The sequence below is a fragment of the Setaria italica genome, chromosome II (genome assembly GCF_000263155.2).
Source record: "Setaria italica strain Yugu1 chromosome II, Setaria_italica_v2.0, whole genome shotgun sequence".
NCBI classification, from domain to species: domain Eukaryota; kingdom Viridiplantae; phylum Streptophyta; class Magnoliopsida; order Poales; family Poaceae; genus Setaria; species Setaria italica.
The window spans coordinates 18409951-18424207 of NC_028451.1; the positions used below are offsets into that span (position 1 = coordinate 18409951).

A 14257-nucleotide genomic window follows, 5' to 3' on the forward strand; every position below is an offset into this window, starting at 1 on the left:
TGACACAAGCATATGACACATTCAGAATAGAATCCACAATAGTTCAGAATGAAAGTCCATATATATACAAATAGTCCATATGATACAAAGTTCGCAATCAGAATCGTCACTGCCTCCTAGTCTTACCCTTACCCTTGTGACCAAGGGCGTCGGTGCCTGGAGTGTAAGGAGAACGTGGACGACGTAGTCTAGTGCCCCCTACAACCTGTGTAGGTTGAGTCAAGGGAGCCTCCTGGAGCTGAGACGGGCCAATCTCCTCGGCCCTCTGCTCATCGTCGTCGTCATCGTCGTCGTCGTCGACTTCCTCGGATGCAATTGATTTCGAACCTGAGGGGCCTTGGCTGGACGTACCGACGCCTCCTTCACGCAGGGATGGAACGTGCACGTCTCGCGTCGTGGCAGTCCTGCAACCACAACGAGCAGCGGCACTGCGAAGCCGATTTGACAATCGCTGCAGTAGTAAAAACAAGTTACACAAATGAAGAATGTAACGTATTAATAAAGTATTAGAAAGAATAATTTGAGACTTACCTCTAGGACGCTCCGTATCTCGGGGTCCCTAACTCGTGGACGGATATGCTCTATATCTCTAACCGAGCTTTGTAGGGTACGCCCCTGCAACAAATGACTAAGTCACTAAAGCAACAAATGTCTAAGTCACTAAACGACTAAATGATTAAGTCAGATTATCACTAAGTCCTTCTCTAACTAACTAAATCTCTAAGTAACTTAACATAGAACATAGAAAAGTGAAGCAATTGTCTTACCATCCTATCCAAGATTGGTCCTGCCTCCACCTGCCTTCCAGCACGAGTACTCTGATCGTACACCGTGTCTTCATCGTCGGATGAGTGGATATCGGCGTAGTCATCTTCCGTCCACGCTTCCCTCAGCCTGTGCCGCGTCGCACCTTGGTACCAGCTCTGGTATTGCCTGTACGCACTGTTTGTGTGCGGCTCGTTGTTCTTGTCCAAGTTCTGCTCGAACTGCTCCCATTCCTGAATGTATGCGTGGTGGAACGCGGCCCACTCGGAGACCTTCCGTTTCTTCTTTCGATCCACGCTGCACGTCACGTTACACGTTACTGTTAGCCAAAATTTAGTTAATAGTATTGAAATATATGAAATAGCAAAAGACTTACTTGTGTAACTCTATACTAGTCGAGGTCGCCTGTGGTGGCCAAATCTGCCTCATCCCAAATTGACGTGCTACTCGATGTGGCAGGTGGTACTTGACAGCATAGAAGCAAATAAGAGGGCACACCATCCTATAAATATCATCGTCCGTCGCACACATGAAGCTAAGGGGAAAAGGAAGTGGATCGTCTCCGTCGTAAGGCTGCCAATTTACCAGCAAAATTTGAATCAAAAATGTTAGTTGTTATACTAAAAGATTACAAAGCATGTTTAAAAAAAATTCACTTACACTATGAGCAGTGAGCGCGTCTATCTCGTTGATGTAATCCAGGTACGCGCGGTCCAACCTCGTATGGCTAACCTTAACCTGATCCCAAATATATGCCCATGTCGGCTGTCGTCTCGGCGGCTCACCTGGGAACCACGGTCGACGCGGCATAATCTCGGGCCGACGAACAGGAAGACGGGACCACATCCATAATTGCAACAGGTAGACACACCCACCAACTGACGGGGAGCCCGAAGTCCGACGGCATGCCTCGCACAACTGCCGGTATAGAAAGCACAATACAGCTGATCCCCAGCTGTAAAAACCAGCCTGGTGCCAGTCAGTGAGGCAGTGGATCCACATCCAAGACGCAGTGTCACCTGTAGCGTCTGGGAAAAGAACGCAGGCAAAGAGGTGTAGTATCCACGCCCTGCAGTAGTGTCCAACTGTCTCAGCATCCGCGTCCTGGGGGCACTGGCCGAAGTGTTCCCGCAGCCAAGAGATTAGCACTCCAGATGTGCGAGTCCCCTGCTCCTCAACCTCTCGCCCCAGGAAGGCTGCGACTCGTGCTCTCCAACCATCTGAGACGCACGGCCCAGTGACTGGCTGGCCCCGAATCGACAGACCCAGCATCTTCTAACAGTCCTGTAGGGTCACTGTCATCTCTCCGAACGGGAGGTGAAAGCTGTGAGTCTCGGGTCGCCACCTACATTTCGCCGGATTATTATTTGATAACATGTAAAGACATAACAAAATGAATATGATTAGTGGTAATAGTACCTGTCAACCAACGCAGTTATAGCCGCTGAATTGAACTTGGGCATCCCACGACGAACCTGATACGAGATGACATCTAGACCAGCCATCTGTAGCAAAGGAGTGTAGCGGTCGTCGTACTGCAGCGCCAAAAACCCATCATGGGCTCTAGAACGAAGGAGCGGAAGGACCTGCATGCAAATAAACCGAGTCAGAGATTTCATAGGACACAAGACATGGACGCTCGCAAAGCTTTAATCATGAATTGTAGATTATTACTTGCCCTCCCGCTATGAGACGACCTCAGTGGGTCTGGTCGTACGCCTGGTCTAGAAGGTGGAAGTGCGCCATCCTACGAAAAGGCAAAAAGAAATAAGATTAGTAAACAATAAATCATGAAGTTAGAGATGTAGAAACACAACCTGTATGAATAAAACACATATCAAGTAACGAAAAGAGCTACTAGTCGCACCTCACTAATTTGCCAACGGCAAGTGCGTGAATTATGACCCAATCTGCCGCACTTGCCGCACTCGTTCTGTTCTGGATCAGCAAGAAATGGTGTTGCTCTACCACGCCTCGTTCTTCCGGATACCTGATCCATAGTCATGTTTTGCCTCGTCCGCTTCCTTATTCCACGTTTGTTCCAACGGTATGCAGGATCCGCAACATATTTTGGCCCATCATACGGAGGCCACTCTCTAGGATCCCGGAAAGGCACGAAGCGGGGGCTCCATGTCCGCACAAGGGTGCCTACGCTGAACTCATGTGGTATCATGCTCTCGATATCAAAATTGCGATGCCTAGCTGCTGCCACCAAATGAGAACATACAAAGTGGTACTGCCTTGGCCTACCACAAGTGCACTTGAAATCTCGGAGAACTACCACATGTATCCTCGACTCTCGGATCTCACCGTCGGACGTTGTACCGCCCCTATGCTCCACCTGATAAGTCCCTGAGCCGAGATCAAAACATTGCACCTCATGTGTGGAAGCCCTTTCATTTGCAATGATGAGATGTCTCTTTGGTTTTTCAGCCCATCTCTCCCCAGCAATCTGCAACGCTTCTGCTTTTGCGTGTCTTTCATTGAACCACGCAACAAGCCTGTAGAAGATGAATTCAACAATTGCGTTCACAGGCATACCACGTATCCCCAATAACAACTTATTGAATGACTCGGCCATGTTACTGCACTGAAACTCGTACCTCCAACCACCGGCGTCGTGAGATCTAGTCCACTTATCTAAATCTCTCATCAAACCAGCGAGCCATTGTCGACCTTCTGCATTTGTTGCGGTCCTTACCTGCTCCAATTTGCGCTGAAAGTAATAGTCCTCAAGCTGACGTGCTGCAACTTGAAACAGATCAAAATTATCCTTCACACCATCCTTCCGAAGAAGGTTCTCCGCAAGGTGCCGAGTGCACCAACGATGATGCAAAGGTGCATAACCCTCTATCTGTTCTTGCACAGCATGAAGTATGCCTTGATGCCTATCGGATATGACGCCAACATCCCTACCAGGACCAACCACATGTATCCGGACTAGTCTTAAGAACTACCCCCAACTATCATTGTTCTCCCTCTCAACCAATGCAAATGCCAAAGCAACCAACATATTGTTCGCGTCACAAGATATGGCTATAAGAAGTGTGCCTCTATATTTGCCAATCAAAAACATACCATCAATAGAGAAAACAGGACGACAGTGCCTAAAGGCTTCCACAGACTGAGGGAAGCACCAGAACGCACGCCCGAATATCTGCCTCCCGTCCTTCCAAGCATTTGGCTTTGGGATGTACTCATAATGCATGCCTGGATTCACCGCTTTAATTGCATTAAAAAGCACTGGCAGCTGCTCGTACCCAGACTCCCAATCCTCATAAATCATCCTCCACGCTCGCTGCTTAGCCCTCCAAGCTTTACCATAAGTTATCACATATCCTCCATAAATCTCCTCAACAGTTCTTATAATTGTTCTCACTTTCATGTTGGGTTGTTCCTTCAATATTCCCATCAACCGCTTCGCAATGAGGGTAGATGTTAGCTGCGGATGTCTCACTGTAAGCTCATGGTCAGCACAATTGTGTGGACTGACAACTTTTGTGATCTTCCACTTCCCGGTGATATTTTGCTTTCTTGCACAAACCCTCCATGGACACCGTTCCTTGTCACACACAACTGTGTAACGGCGCTCCGCATATGAATGCAACACTTTGTACGGTCTCTTCCGTATCACCGCAAAAGCTTGCAACCATCTCTTCAATGCGGGAAGGTCCTTAAATACCTTACCCTCCTCAATAACCATACTAGGACCAGCTTCAGGAGCTTCTAGGAGCTCATCATCACGTCCTTCTGCAAACACCTGATCGGAAAGAGTCAGGTCGCTAAACTCGTGAACTATCGGATCACGACGTCCGGGGAATATACGCCTGAACATCTCAATATCACTCTCTGTCATCTCTCCAACAGGACGATCATCATCAGAATCAAGATCCACTCCCATCTCGTATGCATCTTCATCATTCAAAATTTCAACACTATTAGAGCCACGCAATCCATCTCCACATTGCACTTGCGCATCAACTAGAGGCACATCCACATTTTCTGGAATATCTCCTGCGCCATCAAGTACAAATATGAGTAAAGAATAAGTGGATGGAACGAATGGATTATCTCTTATCAATAGAAACCGGTGAGACACTTACTCGGATCATTCTGAGTGAAAAGGAACTCATTAGGAGAGTCCACCACATCATCAACAATCCGACAACCATGTCCAACTACTTCATTAGGGGCAGATTCAGCATCGGGAATAGTAGGTGCAACATCCACGTCCATAACAGGTTCTGGGACGGGAGGATCGAAATGTGCCCGTTGACCCATTGGTCGGGAAAACCGACGAGGATTTCGATCAACTCCCACCGGACGAACAACCACTTCAACACTTGGGGAATGACCATTCATAACCGTCCTCACATATTTCTCCCACTGACCTGCACACCGAATTGGGACCATCTTCCTTTGAATGTTGAGAGGGGAACCTAGGTGAAGTATGCCCTCGACTGTGATTTCATCATTTTCATGACAATGTAACTCCTCCCGAGCCCTTGCAACCAACTCACTAAACGATGGTTTCTCATCGAATATGACAACCTCGCACTGCATGCCAACAAACTTAACACATCCATATTCATCCCTTTCCACAGTGCCTCCGTAATATATGCTCACTACGTTCTCCATCTAGTATATCAATATAACGACGCACAATTCATTTAGTCCATAATAAATTAAACATTCTAAGTCTAGTATGACATCAGATAGTATCAATTGACTACTAACTACTAAATACAACTAACTAACTATGTCACATATACTAACTAACTATATCACCTAATATGTACATACGTACTTACCTATACAACTACTTAACTAAATATCGTAATAACTAGTTTACTATGCTATTAGTTATCATATCTAACAATTATATCTATCTATCAACTTATCTATCTACCTATTTTATCTAACAATTATACCTACCTATCTAAATTTTACCTAACTATTCTAATTTATCAATATTACTATTTTATCTAAACCTATCTATCTACATTATACTACAACTAATTACCTTTGATCGGCCGGGAGCGGGCACACGACGGGGGGTGGCCGGCCTCAGGCCACGGCGGGCGCTGGAGCCCGGCCGGGGGGCACCGGCGAGCGGGGAGGCGCGGCTCGGGCCGGGCGCCTCTGGGCGGCGCGCGCCAGGGCGGCTCGGGGCGGCGCGCGGCGGCCCTCCGGGCGGGGCGGCTGGGCCGGCGCGCGGGGAGCCGGGGCGCCGGGGCCGCCGGGCGGGGCGCCAGGCGGGCGCGCGGGGCGTCGGGCGGGCGCGTGGGGCGTCGGGCGGGGCGCCGACCGGCGCGCGGGGCCGTCGGGCCGGCGCGCGGGGCCGCCGGGCGGGGCGGCGCGTGGGCGTGGGGGCCGCCGGGCGGGCGGCGGCGGGGCGCCGGGCGGGGCGGCGCGTACGGCGGCGGCTGCGCGGCTGACGACTACGAAGTGGGCCGACACGAGATGTGAGCGAGATGCAAAATCAAACTGCGCAAAAGGAAGGGGAGCCGTTATGGTAAAAGGCTTGGCCCCAGGCCGTCTGGCCCCCAGCCTGGCCGTCCAGATATATGGCGTCGAGGCTTGGCGCCAGCGACGGTGGCGCCAAGCCTTGGCGCCACAGATCTTGGCGCCGAGGCTTGGCGCCATGGATCTTGGCGCCAAGCCTCGGGGCCACATCAGCGGGCCGGCGCCACGTCGGAGGCACGGCGTAGGGACCTTGGCGCCAGGACGGCTGGCGCCAAGACGTTATAACTTGGCGCCAGCCAGCCTGGCGCCAAGCTGAGGGTCCATTTTCGAAATTAGTTTGGCCAGGGACCTATTTGTGAGATTTTTTCGCGAAAAGGGCTAAAATCCAAAAAAGTCGGATCCTACGCCTACGTGTCTCTGATTAAATGAGCAGAGGACGTCGTCGCCGGCCGGAGCTTGCCTCCTCTTCCCTATCGGTGTACCCGCACACGTGGAGCACGCCAATTCGTTCTCCTCCCAAAGCTGGGCCATCTAATTTTCTTTTGCCGACGCCCACACCACGAGAAAACGGCGCCATCAGTCCGTCCAATCCCGCGTGATTCTCTCTCTCTCTCTCCTACCGCCACAAAAACATTTACGGAAGTTAGCTGATATTAATGGAGGGAAAAAAGACCCCAAATACTAAAAAAGTGGCGCCAATTACAACTGAAGGTTTTTTATCGGCATTCGGCAAGGTAACCATCAGATTAGCATCTTCCTCAACGACAAGAACGGCATCTCAGCCAAATCTCCCCACATTTAACCAGACCAATTACATGGGGATGGAAGCACCAGTAGCTGCACAAGTACCAAGCATCGTTATGCTGTCTGCTCCCGCTGACGTCGCCACCACATCCTCGACAAATTCGCCAAATTTCTCCAGGGTCAACATTCATGCTGGTGACGCAGGAACAATAGACTTAGACCAGGATTCTATTAAAATCAATATACGCGGAATATGGATCTTAGCGGAGGTCTTCAAAAAATGCTATGAGTGCTATAGCACCCGCTATATAGCAACGCTAAGCCATTTAGGGGATTGAAAAAACAGGAAAAATTATAGTCCATAACATAACTAATATTAATACTTTAGTACAGTTCTACACTCTGGTGCTGGCATGCTGCTGACCTGCCGTGTGCAGGTGCAGCAGAGGAGATGACGTGCTGGCATGCTGCAGACCTACCGTGCTGGTGTGCAAGCGTGAGCAGAGGAGGTGGCATGCAGCAGAGGAGAGTCCCAGGCACAAGCAGCCACGGCAAAGGGAAAAGGCCAAAGGGGAGATGCACTCTCGGTCTCATCTCTCAGGCGATTTAGACGCCGGCGGCGGCGACGATTTTTGGACGGGAATGACAGTGCTAGGGTTCCCAAGAAGAGCAGCAGCACATATATATGATCGATCTATTAGGCCGCCGAACAAGTGCTGGAAGCCTGGAAATCGGCCTGCTTTGGCCGCGCCTGACTATTCTATCATAGCGACGCTACGCGCTATATGCCGCTACGCCATTTAGCGCCACTATTTAACGCAATAGCGACCCTAGCGGCCATATTAGCATTATGCACTGTAGCTTAGCGCCTATGCCTCCAAAACGCTATAGCCCCGCTATAGTGGTGCTATAGCCCGCTATTTCGTACATTGAGGGCCTGTTTGGCAACCAGCTGCTAAAGTTTAACACCCGTCACATCGAAGGTTTGGATGCTAATTAGAAGTATTAAATATAAGCTAATTACAAAACTAATTGCACAAATGGAGTATAATTCGCGAGACGAATCTATTAAGCCTAATTAGTCCATGATTTGACAATGTGGTGCTACAGTAACCATTTGCTAATGATGGATTAATTAGGCTTAATAGATTCGTCTCGCGAATTAGCACAGGGTTCTGCAATTAGTTTTATAATTAGCTCATGTTTAGTTCTCCTAATTAGTATCCGAACATCCGATGTGACACTGTTAAAGTTTAACACCTCGTATCCAAACACCCCGTGAGTAAAACTGAATCTATCCCAGTAGAAAATTATCTCGAAGGCCGCGTACCAAAGGTTGGTATGAAATTCCACAGTAAACAAGAGGCATATGGCTTTTACCATGCCTATGCTCGAGACAAGGGTTTCAGCATTTATGCTCGAGACAAGGGTTTCAGCATTTGAAGGAGTAGTTCGCATAATGTGAGAAATAGTACCACAATAAAGAATAGAACTTTGTGCTATTCTCATGCAGGTATGAATTAAACTATCTTATATTACTTTCTTCATGGTTAGGGATACAACATCATTTTGATGAAACTATTTATTTATTTATATCAATAGGAATTTGAGGGCCTGATAAGAGAGAAGAAGCTTCGAATTATAGCAGGCTAGAGACACGATGTATGTCCCTAGCACACATGAAGATCGGTTTGAAAGATAGGTTCTGCTACATATATGAATTTGTGTCTGAGCATAACCATATTCTTGCTACTGCTAGCCAAGTCCAACATTTAAGATCTCAAAGGACAATAACAGAAGCACAGCTTGCAAGCGTCGAAGCTGCTAAATCGGTTGGCATTTCAAATAAAGCTAATTTCGATCTCATGGCAAAAGAAGCAGGTGGAATTGAGAATCTTGAATTTACACGTGAAGATATGAAAAGTAAATTGTATTCAAAGAGGTCATTGAAGGTACACGAAGGAGACACTAGAGGAGTCTTAGAATATCTAGAGAAGAAAACATCAGAAGAAGAGAAATTTATCTATTCCATTCAGGTTGACGAGGATGACTTGATAACGAATATTTTCTGGACCGATTCTAAAATGGTTGTAGACTATGAACTTTTTGGTGATGTTGTATGCTTTGACACAACATATAGAAAACTAAATGATGGGCGTCCATTTGGTTTGCTATGTGGCGTGAACAACCATAAGAAAACTATTATTTTTGGTGCTGCACTTTTGTATGATGAAACTGCTGAAAGTTTTGTTTGGCTTTTCAAAACCTTTTTAGCTGCTATGTCATGCAAGAAGCCACAGACCATTTTGACTGACGAAGATGCAGCAATGGCAAAAGCAATCAAGATTGTACTACCAGAGAGTCATCACAGGATATGTATTTGGCATATGAACCAGAATGCATGCAAGCACCTCTCTGGAGTTGTGGAGGAATATAAGAAGTTCAATGCAAACTTTTAGAGCTGTATTTATGATCAAGAGGAGGAGGAGGATTTTATAAATGCATGGAACAGTTTGCTAGACAAGTATAAGCTACGAGAAAATAATTGGCTTGAAAGGTTATTTCAAAAAAGGGAGAAATGGGCCTTAGCATATGGACAGAATACATTTTCTGTTGATATTGTTAGCACTCAAAGAAGTGAAAGTATGAATAACGAGTTGAAAGGATATATTAGTGTCAAATACAATATACTTACCTTCTTTGAGCATTTTGACAGGTTAGCGGCAGATAAAAGATAAGAGGAGGTGAAATGTGATTTTAAGGCAACACAAAGTACACCAAAGTTGAAATCAGATCTGAGAATACTAAGCCATGCAGCAAAAATTTACACTCTAGCACTGTTTAAGGTATTCCAAGAACAGGTAATGCAAACACTGAACTGTGATCTATTCTATTGTGGTGATATAGATGATGAAAAGGTGTACAAAATAAAGGTTTATGGTAGGAAAACTGAGCATGGGTTGAAGTTTTCTACATCAGGAAGTCAAGTGAAGTGTAACTGCAAAAAGTTCAATTTTGTTGGAATCTTATGCTGTCATGGGAGTTGAAGATACTTGATATTAACATATCAAAAAAATTCCTGAGCAGTATATATACTAAATAGATGGATGATTGATGCGAAAGTACTTCAGATAAAGAGCAATTATCAAACACCTGAAGATCCAAAATAAAGCTCTCATGATGTAGAAAAGAGTTATGCAGAATGTATCTTAAATTATCTGCCCGAGCTGCAGAATCTGATGAAACATACTTTATGGCTGTGAGCAATGCAGAGAAATTAGCAGAAGATGTGGAAAAAGCTAAGCTTGGGAAAGAGACTTGGGGGGCGTTTGGTTCCAGCTGCTTATTTTAAGCACCTATCACATCAAATGTTTAGATACTAATTAGAAGTATTAAACGTAGACTATTTACAAAACCCATTACACAAATGGAGGCTAAATGACGAGATGAATCTATTAAGCCTAATTAGTCCATGATTTGACAATGTGCTGCTACAGTAAACATTTGCTAATGATGGATTAATTAGGATTAATAGATTCATCTCACCGTTTAGCCTCCATCTGTGCAATTAGTTTTATAATTAACTCATATTTAGTCCTCCTAATTAACCTCCGAATATTCAATGTGACACGGATTAAATTTTAGCTCGAGGAACCAAACGCCCCCTTGATCAGGATTTGGGTAGTTCATCTCATCCACAAGGTTTGCTCTGTGATATGACCTGAATAATACTTGTGTTAACACCACATACGCGACACGATTTAACTGTTATGTTTTTTTTCCTAATTGATTTTTTTCCAGAAACACAACAACAAGACCAGTCCAGAAACCAATAGGCATTAAGGTTAAAGAGAAGGAAATTCGTGGATCTGAGAGACCAATTCGTGGATCTGATCTTATGCAAATTCTACATAAAACAGCTAACTCAATTTGGTTTTTTGACATAGTAATCCATAAAATTTGAAGTATCAAACTAAAATTGTAAAGTGCATATTCCTCACGAAGAAGAAGGGGACCAGCACAAGACAACTAACCAGATTAAACTTGTTGGGGGAAGAAAATGCTTTGCAGCCACACTCTGATGTGAGAGTAGGTCCTTGATGCCTCTCAGCTCGATGTCCCATGATGGTGACTTCGATTCGACGCAGCCGATAAAGAAACTCCAAAATCGAAGTCCTCATTGCCTAAATCAAGATCCTACAGCAGGAATTGAGGTCTGAGCCACCCAAATCGAAATACTCATCACCCAAATCGAGACCCTACAACATGAATCGAGGTTTTAGCCACCCAAACCGAGGATCAAATAGCTAGAATTGAGGATACCCACAAGAATCAGCTCGCCGTCACCAAGCTCGAGCTTGCTGCTATTCAAGAACGGCAGCAGCGACAGCAACCTATTCTGCGCCTTCGACCTTGCCGGCGCCGCCGGCAGCAGTCACAGCCGGTGCCGCGCAACGCGTGGGAAGGACCTTCGGCCGCCCAGGGGGCTGCTCCATGTCGCGTGCGCTAGAGAGCTGGAACAGAGAAGGGGGAAAAGATAAGACAGAGTAAGGATTTCGGATTGGGTGGAGTGTCCGGGCACCCCAAAACCGAAACCCAAACCTAAAACCCAAATCTGCTGAGAACACCAATTCGGGTGAAAATACATCCCCGAAATCAAACCCGTGGATCCTCGAAACCCGACGGATTAATCGAAACCCGAGAATATTACAATAAATTAACAAGGACAACATATAGCAATACAACAAAGGCGATGTCTAGATTTCAAAGATTATTATGAAAAAAGTAACGCCACAAAGGTAGAACTGGAGAAGCAACCCAAGTTTAGTACAGTTCACATATTACAGTCCAGACTGCGAACAAATAACAGAACATGAACATTACTACAAATAAGAGTGTTTTTTGGATCAAATAGGTAGGCAACACGGGGAATTCATCTTTGCTTGATGAGTTCATTATTCATCAATTATTGTGAAATCATCTTCATCCTGTGAAATAAAAATAGAGAGAATAGCTCATTACTAAAATGTTGAACACATTGTAAATTCACAAGTTGAAAATAGAATGAAACAACAATACCATTTCTTCATCTTTTTCATCAAGACAAGTCATTAAAGCACCAACAAAAGTGGACTGAGAACCTGCATTGATATAGTATTCAGAAATTAGTTTTATAGCTTATCCGGAATGAAGACCACATACTTATAGAAATTGCACTTACCCAACATGTCGGCATGAGACCATGCTTGCATGCACATAAGTGCTTCTATCATTGATGGTGCAAGCCTACTACGATGTGGACTAATTGTTCTCCCACTTGTACTAAAGACTGACTCGGATGCCACCATAGTCACAAGAATAGCAAGGACATCACGTGCAATTTTTCGTAACGTTAGGTATTTTAGCCCTGCATGTTGCCACCACTGAATGATATCCAACTCTTGTGTCCTAGGCAGCAGTGGCTCTTCCAAGTACAAATCTAACTCTATTCGCACATAAGTGGAGGTCACAGTTGGCTGCTTGGACATGTAACCATCAAAAGTGTCAATCCAATCCTCATCGTCCATCTGAGTAGGAGCACTAGGTCTAGTTTGAACACCATATGTTGTGGCAACATCCTCCATAGCACCTTGGTAATCCAAAACTAGATTGTACAACAAGTCTTTCACTTCGTTGATAGCTTCCATAGCTACACTTTCTAACCCATGAATTTTGAGAAAAAGAGCATTCAACAGTTGCAATTTATACCTAGGATCTAGGATAGCAGCAACAACCATCAAACCATGCACATCTGACCAATACTTGTTGAATTTTTCTTTCATTTTAATAGACATTTCTTATACCTTAGGAATATCACTGCTTTGCCACTTCCTAATTGCAAAAAAATTGTTGCATATTTTGGGGAAGAAAAGGTTGGCTGTGACATATCCTGACAGTAGCTCAGTTACATCATAGAACATCTTTAACCTATCACAAAGCTCTCTAGCAAACTTCCAATCATCTTCAGATGGAACACATGGAGCACGAGAAGTAAGGCACTCAAAAACATCTTGGTAAATTAGTGCAGTGCTAAGCATAATATAAGTTGAGTTCCATCTAGTTTTACAATCAAGAGCAATTCTTTTTTTCATATTTTCCTTTCATTTGTGCTGCCATTTTCTCAAACTTCTCATATCTTTTAGGAGTGGCCGACCAGTATGCAACACTATCACACACTTGATCAATTCCCTTCTCCATGACACTCATTCCATCTTTCACAATCAGATTTAAAATATGTGTAGCACAATGCATATGAATTGATTTTCCCTTCAACATACAAGAGAGGATTGCTAACTTGCCTTCCATAGCAGCCTTGTTCTTTGCAAGGTCATCACGATCAGTGCCAATCATATTCTTCATGAGGTTGTCATTAACACTACAATTGTCAAGAGTTATAGTGGATAGATTCCTCTCAATATGCCAATCTAGGAGAACTTCATGAAGAACATCAATTATAACCTCCGCTGTATGTGGCGCTGGAACATAAATAAACCTACAACAACAAAATATCATAAGTGATTGTGGTGGACAGTTTGCTTTCAATAGAAAAAATGCATAACACAAGAAAAAAAATGTTGCGATTTATAGTTACCTAATAAGAAAACTTTTTAGCTTCCAATCTTCATCCAAAAAATAGGCTATAACTGCCATGTAACCTTTCCTCTGGTGGTTTGCTATCCACAAGTCTATAGTAAGAGCAACCTGAGAACTCAATTTCTTGATATAATTCACCATAGATTGCTTCTGCACTTGATACATATTTAAGATATCCTTCCGAATTGTGTTTCTAGACACTACCTTGAATGTTGGCTGTAATGCAGCACAAAACTTGCGAAATCCAATATGGTCCACCATGGAAAGAGGATACTCATGGACAATAATCATTAAAGAAAGTTCTTTCCTCGACATCTTGATTGAACACATACTTCTCTAATGTGACTGTGCCATCTTGTGGTTTTGCAGATAATTTAAGAGTTGACTATGTTAAACCTTTTCTAGTAGCTCTATCCTGACATACAACAATATGATTCTTCAAGTGAGTTGTACCATTTCTTGTATCCCCACCTAAATGTTTTTTTTACACCATTTACATTTTTCTTTCCAAACCCCACTTACATTAATCAAGTCAAAGTCTTTCTATACTTCAGATCCTAGCTTCCTCTTACTACCAGCAGGAACATCATCTTCTACCTCTACCACATCAGTATTACCTACAGTTGCAGAATCAGTTGCCGGTGCTTGC

At 44.7% G+C, this 14257-nt stretch overlaps 1 protein-coding gene across 4 annotated transcripts; it reads right to left on the bottom strand.

Annotated features, from left to right (window-relative positions):
* LOC101780460 (serine/threonine-protein phosphatase 7 long form homolog) lies at positions 1-11543 on the bottom strand. Of its 4 annotated transcripts, none has more exons than XM_012844015.3 (9): positions 11303-11543; positions 11010-11172; positions 2440-2512; positions 2185-2351; positions 1426-2110; positions 1142-1338; positions 768-1062; positions 532-615; positions 1-451 (listed from the first exon to the last, which is right to left on the bottom strand). In XM_012844015.3, exons 5-9 carry the CDS (start codon positions 2035-2037, stop codon positions 107-109), a joined length of 1533 nt encoding a protein of 510 aa, XP_012699469.1. In that variant the 5' UTR covers positions 2038-2110; positions 2185-2351; positions 2440-2512; positions 11010-11172; positions 11303-11543; the 3' UTR covers positions 1-106. The 4 variants fall into 4 exon arrangements, with proteins under 4 accessions (XP_012699469.1, XP_012699467.1, XP_012699471.1 ...); XM_012844013.3 differs by having other exon boundaries at positions 11010-11234; XM_012844017.2 differs by lacking the exons at positions 11010-11172; positions 11303-11543 and adding exons at positions 2633-3266; positions 3369-4341.
* Between the last annotated feature and the right edge of the window lie 2714 nt (positions 11544-14257).

Coding starts and splice junctions, on each gene's coding strand:
- LOC101780460 (XM_012844015.3), bottom strand. CDS start 2,037: ATGCTGGGTCTGTCGATTCGGGGCCAGCCAGTCACTGGGCCGTGCGTC. Junction 1,063..1,141: donor ACTAGTATAGAGTTACACAA/GTAAGTCTTTTG, acceptor CGTGACGTGCAG/CGTGGATCGAAAGAAGAAAC. Junction 452..531: donor AGATACGGAGCGTCCTAGAG/GTAAGTCTCAAA, acceptor TTACTACTGCAG/CGATTGTCAAATCGGCTTCG.